The sequence below is a fragment of the Euprymna scolopes genome, chromosome 3 (genome assembly GCF_053919585.1).
Source record: "Euprymna scolopes isolate OS-2025 chromosome 3, ASM5391958v1, whole genome shotgun sequence".
Lineage (NCBI taxonomy): Eukaryota > Metazoa > Mollusca > Cephalopoda > Sepiida > Sepiolidae > Euprymna > Euprymna scolopes.
In genome coordinates this window covers 125,982,629-125,995,841 of record NC_136484.1, presented here as the reverse complement: position 1 = coordinate 125,995,841, position 13,213 = coordinate 125,982,629, and the positions used below count along the sequence as shown (strand labels likewise).

General features: G+C 32.5%; 1 protein-coding gene across 1 annotated transcript; it reads left to right on the top strand.

Annotated features, from left to right (window-relative positions):
• Nucleotides 1-2,690: 2,690 nt before the first annotated feature.
• LOC145258590 (rho GTPase-activating protein 26-like) lies at nucleotides 2,691-5,601 on the top strand. The gene has a single exon (XM_080116620.1). The coding sequence runs from the start codon at nucleotides 2,833-2,835 to the stop codon at nucleotides 5,500-5,502; it is 2,670 nt and encodes an 889-aa protein (XP_079972746.1). The 5' UTR covers nucleotides 2,691-2,832; the 3' UTR covers nucleotides 5,503-5,601.
• Nucleotides 5,602-13,213: the final 7,612 nt, after the last annotated feature.

The following is a 13,213-nucleotide window of genomic DNA, read 5'->3' as shown; positions in this document are numbered from 1 at the left end:
ATCAATAATGCCAATCTGCAACAGATCATAGTAAACCAAGGAATGACGAGAAATTATATAACCTATGACATTCTGTTTATCTATCACTCAGTTCTTCAGTATACTCTACATGGACACGAACGTCCATAATGTACCCCTCAAATACAGGTGTCTCATTTCCTTTGAAATTGCACCATTTATCTTACCAAGCAACTGCGCAGCACTAAAGTTGATGACGTCACTTTTCTTTTGGACTGCCATCAACCGACCAATTGTTCCCTCCCATATGAATGCAGTAAACAAGCTGGAACGTTCGAAAAGTCCTGTATATAAAGATTTACCTGCCAAAATCAAACCAGTTTTCTCTTCAATTTCTCAAGTTCAACACTTGTTGGAAGGAACTATGTCCCCGGGAGATGTAAAAACTCCTGTCATGATTTTATACGCGACGCAGATGAACTTCAATACCCAGTGTGAAAATTTACCACATGTAGCGAGGACTAAAACCTCCTTTTGAATATTCTCATTTCAAACTATTATTCTTATGATACAAACACACGTATTCACTTATATGATTTATGGACTGTTTCTCTCAAAAATAGCCACATAGACTTTAAGCCCTCGTGGAGATTATAAATAATCAGTCATTTCAAGCCTTGTGCCATACTCGCAAAATCCACACTTCATTAATCCTTCATTATGAACATCCAACACAAGAAAACACTTATGTTGGAACAATTTAAATTAATTTTCTCAACACGTAAATAAATGTTGTTTATTTCATGTTAATACAGCGATTTCGTGTTTTTTTGTTTTGTTGAGTGCCGTCTTTTCCGGAATTTATTTCTTTTATTTTTTTTTTATACTTTATGTAAGGATGTAGTTGAATAACTTTTCTATGAATTGAAGATCCGGTTGAATTTACCTTTAATGGTCCCGCTAATATACTCGACAGATTGGCGATTTCCAACTATAGATTGGTTACCCTTCAGAAAAATACATCCCTGACCCTACACTAACCATTTTGACAATTATTTAACAAGAGAAGATAACTCGTGATATGACTAGTCGTACTTGACGATGATGACGACGAAAGCATTAACCATCACTAACCCCAAGTCCGGGAAATACCGCCCGTTCCAATATGAGAAAAATATTAAAATGATTTTTTTCTTTTTCATTTTGAAAAAGTAAAAGTTCATAATGGATTTTTACTACGAAGAAAATGAAATGCATTCTGCTGAATTTAATTTCGTAATTAAATTATTTATCACATTTTTCCGTTTTGATTTCGGTAAATAATTAATCAGTAATAAATAAAGAAAATAAGGTGCAAATTACACCGAGACGAGAAACGCACATACATGGACACACACATGGAGTTATCATTTTTTTAAATAATTTAGATATCAATTTACTTACTTCATATATTACAACGGCACATTTTATTTACATTTAATTAATTTGTGTACGATTGCGATTAAAGGCAAACTGAATTTATGAAATTAAAATAAAATGATCATTTACATCTATTTTTTATTGTACAGCAATAAGCATTCTGGTGCTTTTTTAAAAGTAAACACATTTTCAACAAATAAAGAAAATTAAAAAAATATATATCATGGCTGTAACTATCACGGAACAAAGATGTCATATTCCAAAAATCACGTAAAGTGAGCGAGTAGTTTTTTTTTAACAAAGAAAATCAAATTTTCTGACGAAACGAGACATGTTTTGATCCGCCATGTTTTATAACTAAGCGAAGACAACCCAATTCGAACTATCGAGATCAAAATCAGCCTTTTATTGGCTACAATTTCTCATTAAAATCGCTAAAAATTAAACAAACAAAAAAGATTTTCTATATTGATCAATTTATGTGATTTTTGGGGACATGACGCCTTCGTTCCGTGTATAAAAAATTTTTCTGCAATTTTTTTTTTTTAATAGATTTAATTTTAAATAAGCACATAATAATATTTATGATTTACTTCAGTTTTTGCACACGAGTCATAATCAGTGATAACAAGTGGTCCCTGATGTCTGAGTGACAAGTTTTCCTATTTTGATTTTATTATTATTATTTACACATTAAAAAATAAAAACATGTATATATACTTAATTTATAAATTTTATTTTCCCAAGTTAAAAAACTAATGTAAAAATCGCAACCACTTCCATCGTAGTAGCAACAGTGGGAAGTCGGTTGCAGAAAGAGTAAAAACGCTGAACATAGCAGAAAACTCCATCATGTGACTCCGCCCGACATAATAATGTCGAAGAAACGAACTACAAATGCTGAATATAAATGATTGTTTTTAATGACTTCCTATCCTTGAAAGTTTAGCGTCGTAATTTCAAACAAATTATTTAATTATTTTTCTTTTGCAATGTGCTAAAATAGTCAAACTTCAAGAATAGAATACGTAGTTTCAGTTTTCTAGTAGCATTAATTGATGTTGGTGTTGCCCCTGCTGCTAGCATATTAAATAATCTAACATTGACAATATAAATTACTTTTAAAAAATAATATAAAGACATCGAAATTAAAATTGATGATAAATAAATATATTTCCGATTTGGTTTTTGAAAATAAAAATGATGCAAAAAAGATTTTTAATAAATTTGAAAATTATATTAAAAAAAAAAAAAAAAAAAAAAAAATCAAAGGGAGATAATTATAGATTATTTTTTCGCCAGGTGGCGTTCTTATTATTAGCAAGGGGAAGTAACTCGGTAGTAACTAAGGAAATCTCCTGTCTGCAAAGTGTAACCGCCATGACTGTCTCCTCCGCCCGTGGATGGGTGGGTGTGTAAACCTCTCACAGTTTTGGGGACGTCCGAGGAGTGATCATGGGGCTGCAACCTCTGGAATTTGCGGACTGCCTTACCGACAGTCCGTACTTCCGAGAAAAGTTGCATGAGCACGAGAAGGAATTAGAGAGAACGAGCAAATCTATCAAGTGTCTGATAATATGCGGCAAAGAACTCATCAATGCTGCTAGGAACCTGTCGAAGGCACAGAAGGCCTTTTCTACTAATCTGAAAGATTTTCGATTCGAGACGATCGGAAACCAACAGACGGATGATGAAGTGGTCATCGCCCAGTCCCTCAAGGAGTTCGGGGATTGCTTTTTGGCTATTGAGGAAGTGTTCGAAAAAATGCTGGAGAAAGCCAAGGACATGTTTCTGTCCCCTCTGGAGCGCTTCCGAAAGGACAATATCGGCAAGGCAAAGGAAGAGAAAAAACAATTTGAAAAACAGACGGCTAAATTCTGCGCGTCGCAGGAACGGTACCTAAATTTAAAGTCGAAAACTCACGACACTACATTCCAGGAGGCGGACGCCGCCCTAGTTCTGGAAGGTAAGCACTTTTACCAAGCATCCATGAAATATGTCCTTTTATTACAGGAGGTTCAGGAGAAGAAGAAATTCGACTTTGTCGAGATCATTCTAATGTTTATATCAAACTGGTTGACGGTGTATCACCAGGGTCATGAAGTGGCCAAGGAATTTAAGAACAACATGAGCGATTTGCAGCTGCGCCTGCAGAAAACGAGAGAGAACTTTAGCAGCACAAGGGACGAGGCTCAATTGTTGATGAATAAAATGCTGGAGACGCGGGGGTCAAGGGGCGAGTTTATCGTCTCCCCCAAATCCACGATCTACACACGTCAGGGCTACCTGTATTTGATGGAAAAGAAGGCCCTGGGAACCACCTGGACGAAATGCTATTGCCAGTATTTGAAATCCAACAAGAGCCTCTCAATGATTCCCTACAACCAAGCGGTCGGAAAGCTGAACGTTCCCGAGATCGGAACCCTGACCAGCTGCACGAGACGAGCCTCTGATTCTATAGAAAAAAGATTTTGTTTTGATATTACACTCTCTGACAAACCCGGCATTACCTTAACATTCCAAGCCTTGTCCGAAGATGACCGACACTTGTGGCTGGACGCAATGGACGGGAAGGAACCGACCTACCAGACACCTGCCAAGTCGTCAGAAGAGACATACCAGTTGGATGAATTAGGGTTCCAGTTTATCACAAAATGTATCAATGCACTCGAGTCTAGAGGTCTCACAGATCAAGGCCTGTATCGCTTGGTTGGTGTCAATTCGAAAGTCAACAAGCTAACAACAATGGGCCTTGATCGTCGGAAAGCTGAGAAGTTGACCCTGGAAGATACGGGAAGCTGGGAGGTGAAGACTATTACCAGCGCTATGAAACATTACCTACGCTCCTTACCGGAACCCCTGATGACATTCCGTTTGCACGAAGAGTTCATCTCCGCAGCTAAGCGGGAATCCAAGCGCCTGAGATTCCATGACATCCATAAATTGATCCATAAACTGCCAGACAAGAATTTTCAAATGTTGGAATTGCTATGCGAACATTTAAAGAAGGTTGCGGACAAAAGTGATATAAACCTGATGACCGTAGCAAACCTGGGAGTTTGCTTTGGACCGACCCTCATGCGACCCGAGGAAGAGACAATGGCCGCGATCATGGATATAAAATTCTGTAACATTGTTGTGGAGATATTAATTAACAGCTATCATGACATCTTTAGGACAACTCCTGAGGATATTGATATTGCCGACGACGAACTAGACCAGCCTGAACCAACTACAAGTCTGGATGCGGCAGTTGCTGCAGTGGCACTTGGTGGCACCGAAAAGAAAGAGCGGAAACCAGCAGGTACCTCCACTACGACCCAAGGACCTGCGACATCTCCGCCTGTCCCGGCTACCAGTTCATCGCATTATGGCAGTCTCTCCACTGCCAGCACCGGCAGCGGAGCTTCGAAAAGTGGATATTTTTCTGCTGCATCATCGCCAAAATTTACGCCTCCGCCTGGAAGGCCGCAACAGACCCCGAAAATCTCTAGACATCAAGGCATTGGTCGTGGCCATTTGGGTCACGCTGGTGCTACCGGCGGTGGGAGCACACCCTTGTTGGCCAGCCACGACCCTAGTCATGGAAGCAGCACCAGTGGAAGCTCCGAATCGCTGAATTCCTTCAAGTCGCCTTCTACAAATCCGTCTCCGCAGTTGGATGCTATTCGACGGACCGGCATGTTGCCGGCAATGTATATGAGTGTCCCCCAAACTGGAGCACAATCTGGAAACCGATTTACAAACCCTGGAGATATCGTGATGTTTGGCAGTGTGAAAAGGCGGAACATGCCGGACTATTCGGGTGGTGGTGGAGGAACTGATGCGGCACGAGGGATTGCTGGGGGCCTGCGCTCTTCCATGCATAGTAGCATGACAAGTAGCATTGGGGCCCTTCCTGATGTGCCTGTCCCTTCTGCTATGTCCAAGTCGATGATTGAACCCCGACCGCGGACCGTGAGGACATTGTATCATTGCCAGGCAGAAAATGAATCAGAGTTATCATTTAACCCCAACCAATTTATACACAATGTGCGACCCTCGCAGGAGGCCTGCTGGCTGGAAGGGACCCTCGACGGAGTGACCGGGCTCATTCCAGAGAACTATGTGGAGTACGTTGACTAACAGTTGTTGTCTCAAGTAACAAGTGGACCAACACGCATCAGGGCATTATTATTATTATTATTATTACAACTATTATTGTAATTAATTATTTAATTATTATTATTATTATTATTATTATTATTATTACAACTGTTACTGTAATTAATTATTTAATTATTATTGACCATGCTAGATCGTGTCCACTTTTAACATGATAACGAATGGATGATTCAATTTTTGACTTGCATGAAAAAAAAAACAAGGCAATACCTTAAGATTGTAACCCTGCCATTTTTTTTATTAATCATAGTAAAAAAAAAATCTTAGAAAAAAATGAAAATTTATAATAATCCAATATTTAAAAATTAGCATGTGTTCATCAATAAACTAACATTTGTAAATGCAAAATAATAATTTAAGAATTTTTAATATAATTTTCTTTTATTTATAACAATATAATCTCAGTATATTGGATTTTAAATTATTCTAATGTAATTAAGTTTTATTTTTTCGTGTGTAATTTTATAGAATCACTCCCGTCTCCAATCAGGTGTTTGTTGTGTGATTTTAATCTTAACATGTTTGAAGACTCGATTGCTTCTTTAAAAATATCGATTTTCTTTTTCTTTTTCTTTTTTTTTGTAAGTTTAGGACTTATCAATTTGACATTTTATTTTAACTTTTTTTAAGAATATTAACAAAAATGAAAAATAAGATTTATTTTTTATAACAGTGCTAAAATCTTTTTACAGCTAAGAAATAGCATTATTTAGCGTCAGTGGATTTTATCACGATTTACCAAGAAGATATTTTTAAATATAATTACCTTTTTATAAAGTAGGCATATTAGCAGAAATATAAGTAATTTTATAGAATCAATCCCTTCTCCAACTTAATCTAGACTTAAGATAGAGTTAATCCTATCACTGACCCTAAGTCTGGATGACAACCCTCCTAAAACACGCAATTGAAAACAAGAGTGATTGTATAAAATTATCAAAATATAATTCACTATATTAATTTGATTTTGTTTTAAATACAATTTAAATATGATGTAAGTTTATTTCTTTTAACCTAAGAAAAAAATTAAAATATTAATTTTTTTTAACTTTAGGAAAATAACTTAGATATATTTTTTAGCTATGTCTAATATATAAATATTTTTAGCAAAATTTATTTAAACATTTATATGTAAAAATATTTTTTTGACTTAGTTATGTAACAATGTAACATTAAGAAATTCGTAACAAGTGTACATTACACTGAAATATTTCAGAAATGTATTTCTTTGCAATAATTCTACTTAACTTTTGGAATGCGAAGAATTACTGATTATGTTCTCGCTTACATTCCTTCAAAATTTAGGAACAGATTTTAAAAATCTTTGAGCATATTTTTTCTCTCATCTTGGGAAAATGTGTGTGGTTAATTCAACCTAATTTAAAAAAAAAACATGCAGAAAATACAGAAAAAAATCTTCACATCACTGAACGAATGTCATATTCCAAAAATTACGTAAATTGATCAAGTAGTTTCATTTTTAATCAAGAAAATCAAACTTTATGAGTAAGCGAAAAGAAACTGTCTCGCGTTACCATCTTGAAAAGAAAAAATAGCCAGATAAGTCCACAATAATTTAAACTTACTTGATCAGTCTTGTAATGCTACTGATTTCACATTAATCGCTTTAAATCGTTTAAAATTATTTTCTTTATAAAAAAATGAAACTACTTGCTCGATTTACGTAATTTTTGGAATGTGACATTTCCGTTCCGTGACTAGTACGTGCATCATAAAGATTTTTCTGCAGTTAAAAAAGAAAAAAAATTAGTTAGGTTTGGAACCAAAATATGTTCAACTTGTTAACTAGATTCTGATTCACAAAGATACCACAAAGATATTTATTATTAAAGAAATTCTTTCTGATAAACATTTCCGGTTAAATCTCAGGTCTCTCTTGTATTTAAAAGATTAAAAATAAATAAATAAATAAAAATGCAAATTAATGTTTATAACAGAAATAATGAATAAGAAGCTCAGTATTTTCTGCATAATTAGTTTCATTTGCATTAGATTAGGGTTTAGTTAATAAATCGAGTTCAAATAAAGACGTGTGTCTGTCATTTAGGTTTTAAACTTGGTCGATTTTTTTTTCTTTTGATAAAACTAGATAACATTTAAAGTGTTTTTTTTTTTTTTTACATAAAGGATAATCAGTTATTGACATTTTGGAGTTAATATTTGAAGAAACGAAATTCTATTACTTTTTTAAAGTTATCACTAGTTACGCCTGCGTATAATTTATAGGTTATAATATTATTTTCTTTAAATTTACAATTTTATTTCGTCTAATTTCTTTCTTTTTATAATTCTATGATTTTACCCCCCCCCCACTAAAAAATGATTGTATACATAAAAACAGGGTTATTTCTTAAATCCTTAGTTATTTTCATGCTAAACAATATGGTAAAAAAACAACTTTTTTTTTAATTTGATAAAGTGATTTATTTTTTTTTTTTTAGAACCTGCTATTTTTTGCTAATTGCTACAAATGTCAATAATTTTGCTTAATGATCACATGCTTCAATAATTTTTGTTTATTATTTTTTTTTTTTAAGAGGGAAATGAAGAGGAGATAAGTTCATTTAATTTCAGTAAATATGACTATTTTAATTTCGGTACTTATGCAGAGAGAATACGGGTCGTGCCGAAATAATAACGTTATTATTTAGAAACTCCTTCTTAATGGACAGTAAGACGTTTTGTAATTCATCTGTACTTGCATCTAATAGTTTAATAATCAAAGATACCGTAAACGTTGAACTTAATCTGAAAATATAAAAAATTATATTAAATTATATAAAACAAATAGCTCGATCCGTATTCTCTTCAGGTTCTTTAATTTTAGTTAATTTTTTTTCTGCGCATAAAAAAGTATTTTTTAAAATTTTTATTATCCAACTGGTTCAATATATACGTTCCAGTTCCACTCTTTACATCTATCTATCTATCTATCACGGTTACCGTCTCTCTGTTGATGACCTCCCTAAGGTGTTAGTTCCTATAACCATATATTTTGAAACTTCGTTATATCCTGGGAGTACAACACTACAACAATACCGTAGGGCTTGCGTTCACGTTTGACATCCATAAAAAGGAAATGCGTTTTACTTTATTTTATTTATAACTTGAAAATAATAGAAATATAAGGGGGTTCAGCAGCGACAGATGCAACTCAAGAAGGGCTTAAAAACTATAAATTTATCGGAATTTGTTTTAATATTAATTTTACTTATCCTATTCTCCTACGCAAGCAATTCTGAGTACATTTTTTATCCTCTTCCCAAATTAGATATGATATATATAATATAAAAATAGGTAAACAAATGTTATAGTCTAAATGCAGAAGGACATCGTTTCTCATTCAATCCCGAGCGACACCGAGCATTCCTGCTAATGTATAAAAAAGTGGCTTGCATTTTCATTAATATTATCCAAGAGCTCGGTTTACATCATGTTAGCATAGCAACTATTCCCTTCTCCATGTTTTATTTAGAATTGTACAGAAAATATATGGAGTGAAAAATGATATTCTTCTGCAGAGTTGAGATTTCTTAATTTCCTGAGTGTCTACTCTGGTGGTTGAACAGTGAACTATATAGTTTCATTTTTTTTCTTTTTAAATCTTTTGGTCACATAAAACTATAAAATATCTGAAAGAATTCTGGTGTTGTTTATCTCCTTTTCTTTTAACCCTCATAATTCCCAGTAAACTTTGCATCATCCTGTAAAAGTCGATGTTCAAAATTCTGAAAAGAAATTAACAGCTATTGCCTTCATTTATCTATAAAAAAAAGGATTCCTTTATATGAATGACTTTACCGCCTGTTGCAAGGCTTAAGGTATTTTAAAATTAAACAAGTATCCCAATCTTTTGGCGATTTTTATAGAATCACTCCCGTTTTTTAGGGTTTAACTCTAAAAACCGGTTTGCAGACGGGAGTGATTCTATAAAGATACCATCTTTTGAGCTACTTTTCTATTCATATTCTCTTAATTGAGATTCTACATTTATTTCCCTTGGGAATTCTCGTTATTATAATAAGCAATTAAGATTAAAATTCTCATAAATATTCTGTTTATTCTTAAAAAGTTGTTTATGCAATAAATAGATGTGAATATTTTTTTCTCTAAAATATAAAATAATTGACTTCAACAAAAACAATACTCTACATTCCTTTATAATGTAAGAATTTCATGTGTATTATTACATTAAATTATTACATTACATGAATTTGCTTTCTTGAAACTCTAATCTCAAAATTAAAGTAAAATACACAAACTAATCCCAAAAATCAGTCTTTTTGAATTAACATTTTTCCATATATATTTCTGCTTTATTATAAGGTTTGCAAGGTCGAACCTTTCAGTAAATTTCTTAGTTTCCAAATGTGAGTTTGTATAACAAACATTGGAATTTATTTACGACAATATATTATGCAGCTTGCTGCTTTTTTTTTAATAACAACTTCATTTTGTTTACATAGGTAATATCTTTAAACAAATGGTTAATTTATTTTATAGGGCTGGAAATAAACAAAACTGATTCCATGACCTTTTGGCTAGGAACAAAGTGTAGTATCTGTTCTGATACATTTCATCTGTTCTGTCCTCTCTTAGAAATCCTTTTAGACTGAAGTAATTTTTGTGCCGTAATCCAGAGGGCCTCTTTTTGGGGAGCTGGATTTTTCTTGTATAAAAAAAACAGCCTTGTATTTAACTTTGTCTTTGTGGGGAGGCAAGTAGTGACTCATACAGCGTTCGAACCTGTGTTGTTGCACTTGCAGAAAGAAGGACCATCGTTTGGAGGTCTAGGTTCGAATCTTGTTTTGCATTTTTTGGTATTATTATACAAACACCGTGACAGCGTTAGGGTTAGGGTTAGGGTTTAGGGTTAGGGTTAATTCGCTGTCACGGTGTTTGTATAAATTTACCCATTTTTTTATGTTTATTCCCAACACCATGGACTAAATTAATCGTTTATTTAAGGTATCATGCAAACCATGTAAATAACAAAAAACCAAGATGCAAGTTTTTTTTTTTTATATAGTTAAGTAAATTTACTTTCGAGTTTGTAAATGTTAAATTTAAAAGCAACATTTTTGTTTGCTTTTTTAACTAAGTAACTGCTCAAGTTTGTCTGAGCATTGAAATATTTTTGGTGTGATTTCTACTTTTGTACTGTTGTATAAATGAAAGAAAAATGTTTTATTTCCACTTTAGGTAATTTTCAATTTATATTTATATTACTTTTCAATTTGCTCTTTAAAGTTAAATTGCTATTATGTCTCACATTATCAATGATTGCTCACTGGCAAGAACAGATTTTATTTTTCTTCCCTGGAGGCTGTATTATTAATTAATTACTGTAGCAGCAGCAGCAGCAGCTTCTACAAGCTTCTTTTCCACTTTATTAATTAAAAAAAAAGACCATGTGTTTTACTGACAAACTTTTATTACTTTAAACTTTTTTTTGTTTTGTTTTCGGTAAGTTCCAATATTCTTCTCTCCTACTCTGCCTGCCCATCAACATTAACTACTTATCATATCTACGTGACATTTAACCACATTAAAGAAAGCTGCTTTGTGCCTTTTTGAATTAACAAAAACAAGGATTACTCTATCCATTAAAAAAAAAAAGGCTGCCATTTCCAACATCACAGCAGTTTAGCAAGACAACATGCCTCAAATTGTGTTCTCATGTCATTAATGGCTTTTTTTTGTTTTGATATGACTAAAGATGATGCATTTATCATCCATTATATCAGAAAGGCAGACAAATTCTGGCCATCCAATAACATTATACATGTTTATACCAGTAATACATATATGATATAAATTCCTATATTGATGTAAACATTATTAGCTACATATGTGCATGCATGTTTCAGTTGTGATCTCTTCTGAAATGCAACCTCAGAAACTTTGAAAACTTTGGTCCGAGGGGGTTGCATTTCAAAAGAGATCACAATTGAAACATGTATACACATATATAGTCAATAATTCTTGTATGAATAAAGGAATTTATACTATAATACTGCTCTTCTTGTTATTGAGCACTGCTTTATAAGCACCGGAGTTTCATCGGATTAACATCTAGGAAACTACAGCAATAAAATCCTTATTATATATAATTGTCAATATTTATTTGGAATATATATAATTGGCAGATCAAAATAATGACATGCTATGATTTATTGTCAGTTTTGAAGCAATCAAATAGCTATGTCATTACTTTGATTTGTCAATTTATTTTATAGCTCTATTAGAAATTTTAAAATAACTTGTAAAGTTTTGAATATTGAGCTTAATTATGGCACTGGAATCTGTTTCCTGTAAGAATCGATGTGAACCATGTAAAATGTTCTTTTTTATTATCTCGTGTGCATACATGTATTTTTATCATAATACCCCTTGTTAAACTGCTGCATTTTTTTTTTTTTTTTTTTTTTCAACCTTTTTATATGCCATCCTATTTTTACATAAAAAATTGTGTTTTGTATCGATGTTCCTCCTTTCCTTTCATGAATGGGCAAGCAGGTTAAAGTGAATGTCAAAAAAAAGAAAGTTTGTTTACTTTTTCCAACATACCAAACATTACATAGACCATGCATGATTATTCCGCCCAGTGGGAACTGTTTGTTTGTTTGTTTTTTTGTTTTGTTTTTTTTTCCTCTTTCTCTTTCTGGGATTAAACAAATGATGTCATGTAAATATTCAAGCAATCCATAATCACTGTCAGCTCAAATTTTCATTTTTTTTCTATTAACTAATGAATAATAAAATTTTAGAATGTATCTATTTTTAATAAATTTACTACAAAATGTTTTTTAATATTTAAACATTAAGTTATTTTAGGAATTCATATCTTATAGATAAACTTACCCACATGCATGCTTGATGGCTACAGTAATAAAACATAGACCTTTTCAGTTAGACCAACATATGGCAGGAATGATGATATTAGAAAATAAGATTTTAGTTTGCCTTGCTTTCTTCAATTTTAATATTTAATCCTGTTCCATATTAAAAAAAATTTTCACTTTCATGCTTAGAACTACTCTCACTTTCACTCCTGCACAGAGAAGATAAAAAAGAATACTTTCAGCATGTGTGTGTATATAATTTTTGCAAAAATCAAGACAACAAAATATAAAATAAGAACATCATATGGTGCATTTCCTTATGTGTTACAATTGTCCAGTAACCATTGGCACAAGATCAAACATATTTAAAATATCCCCAAAATATCTATTCTTCAGACGCTAAAATACATTTGTCTTTTTTATGTTTTTTCTATTTTTATTTTTTCCTATCTGATTTATTTATTGATTCATTCCCCAACTCCTAAATTTCACTTCTCAGATTTTAGTCTCTATTTATGTCCAGCCATTCATTTCTCAATTTGCCTTAATTTTGTATAAATTTTTATTTACATGTTACGATATCTTTGTTTTTCCTTTTCCCTTTTACCTGCTATTTTATTTTTAAGAAAAACTAGAAATTAAAAGGTTTATTTAAATAATTTTTGTAAAAATGTTCTTATATTTTGTTGTCTTGATTTTTGCAAAGATATTATACACATGCTCGATTGTGATAACGGATAATCATGAAGCTTAATTAAGTCAATTTATTTTGATTTTATTGGTATATGAACATCACCGAATTTTAA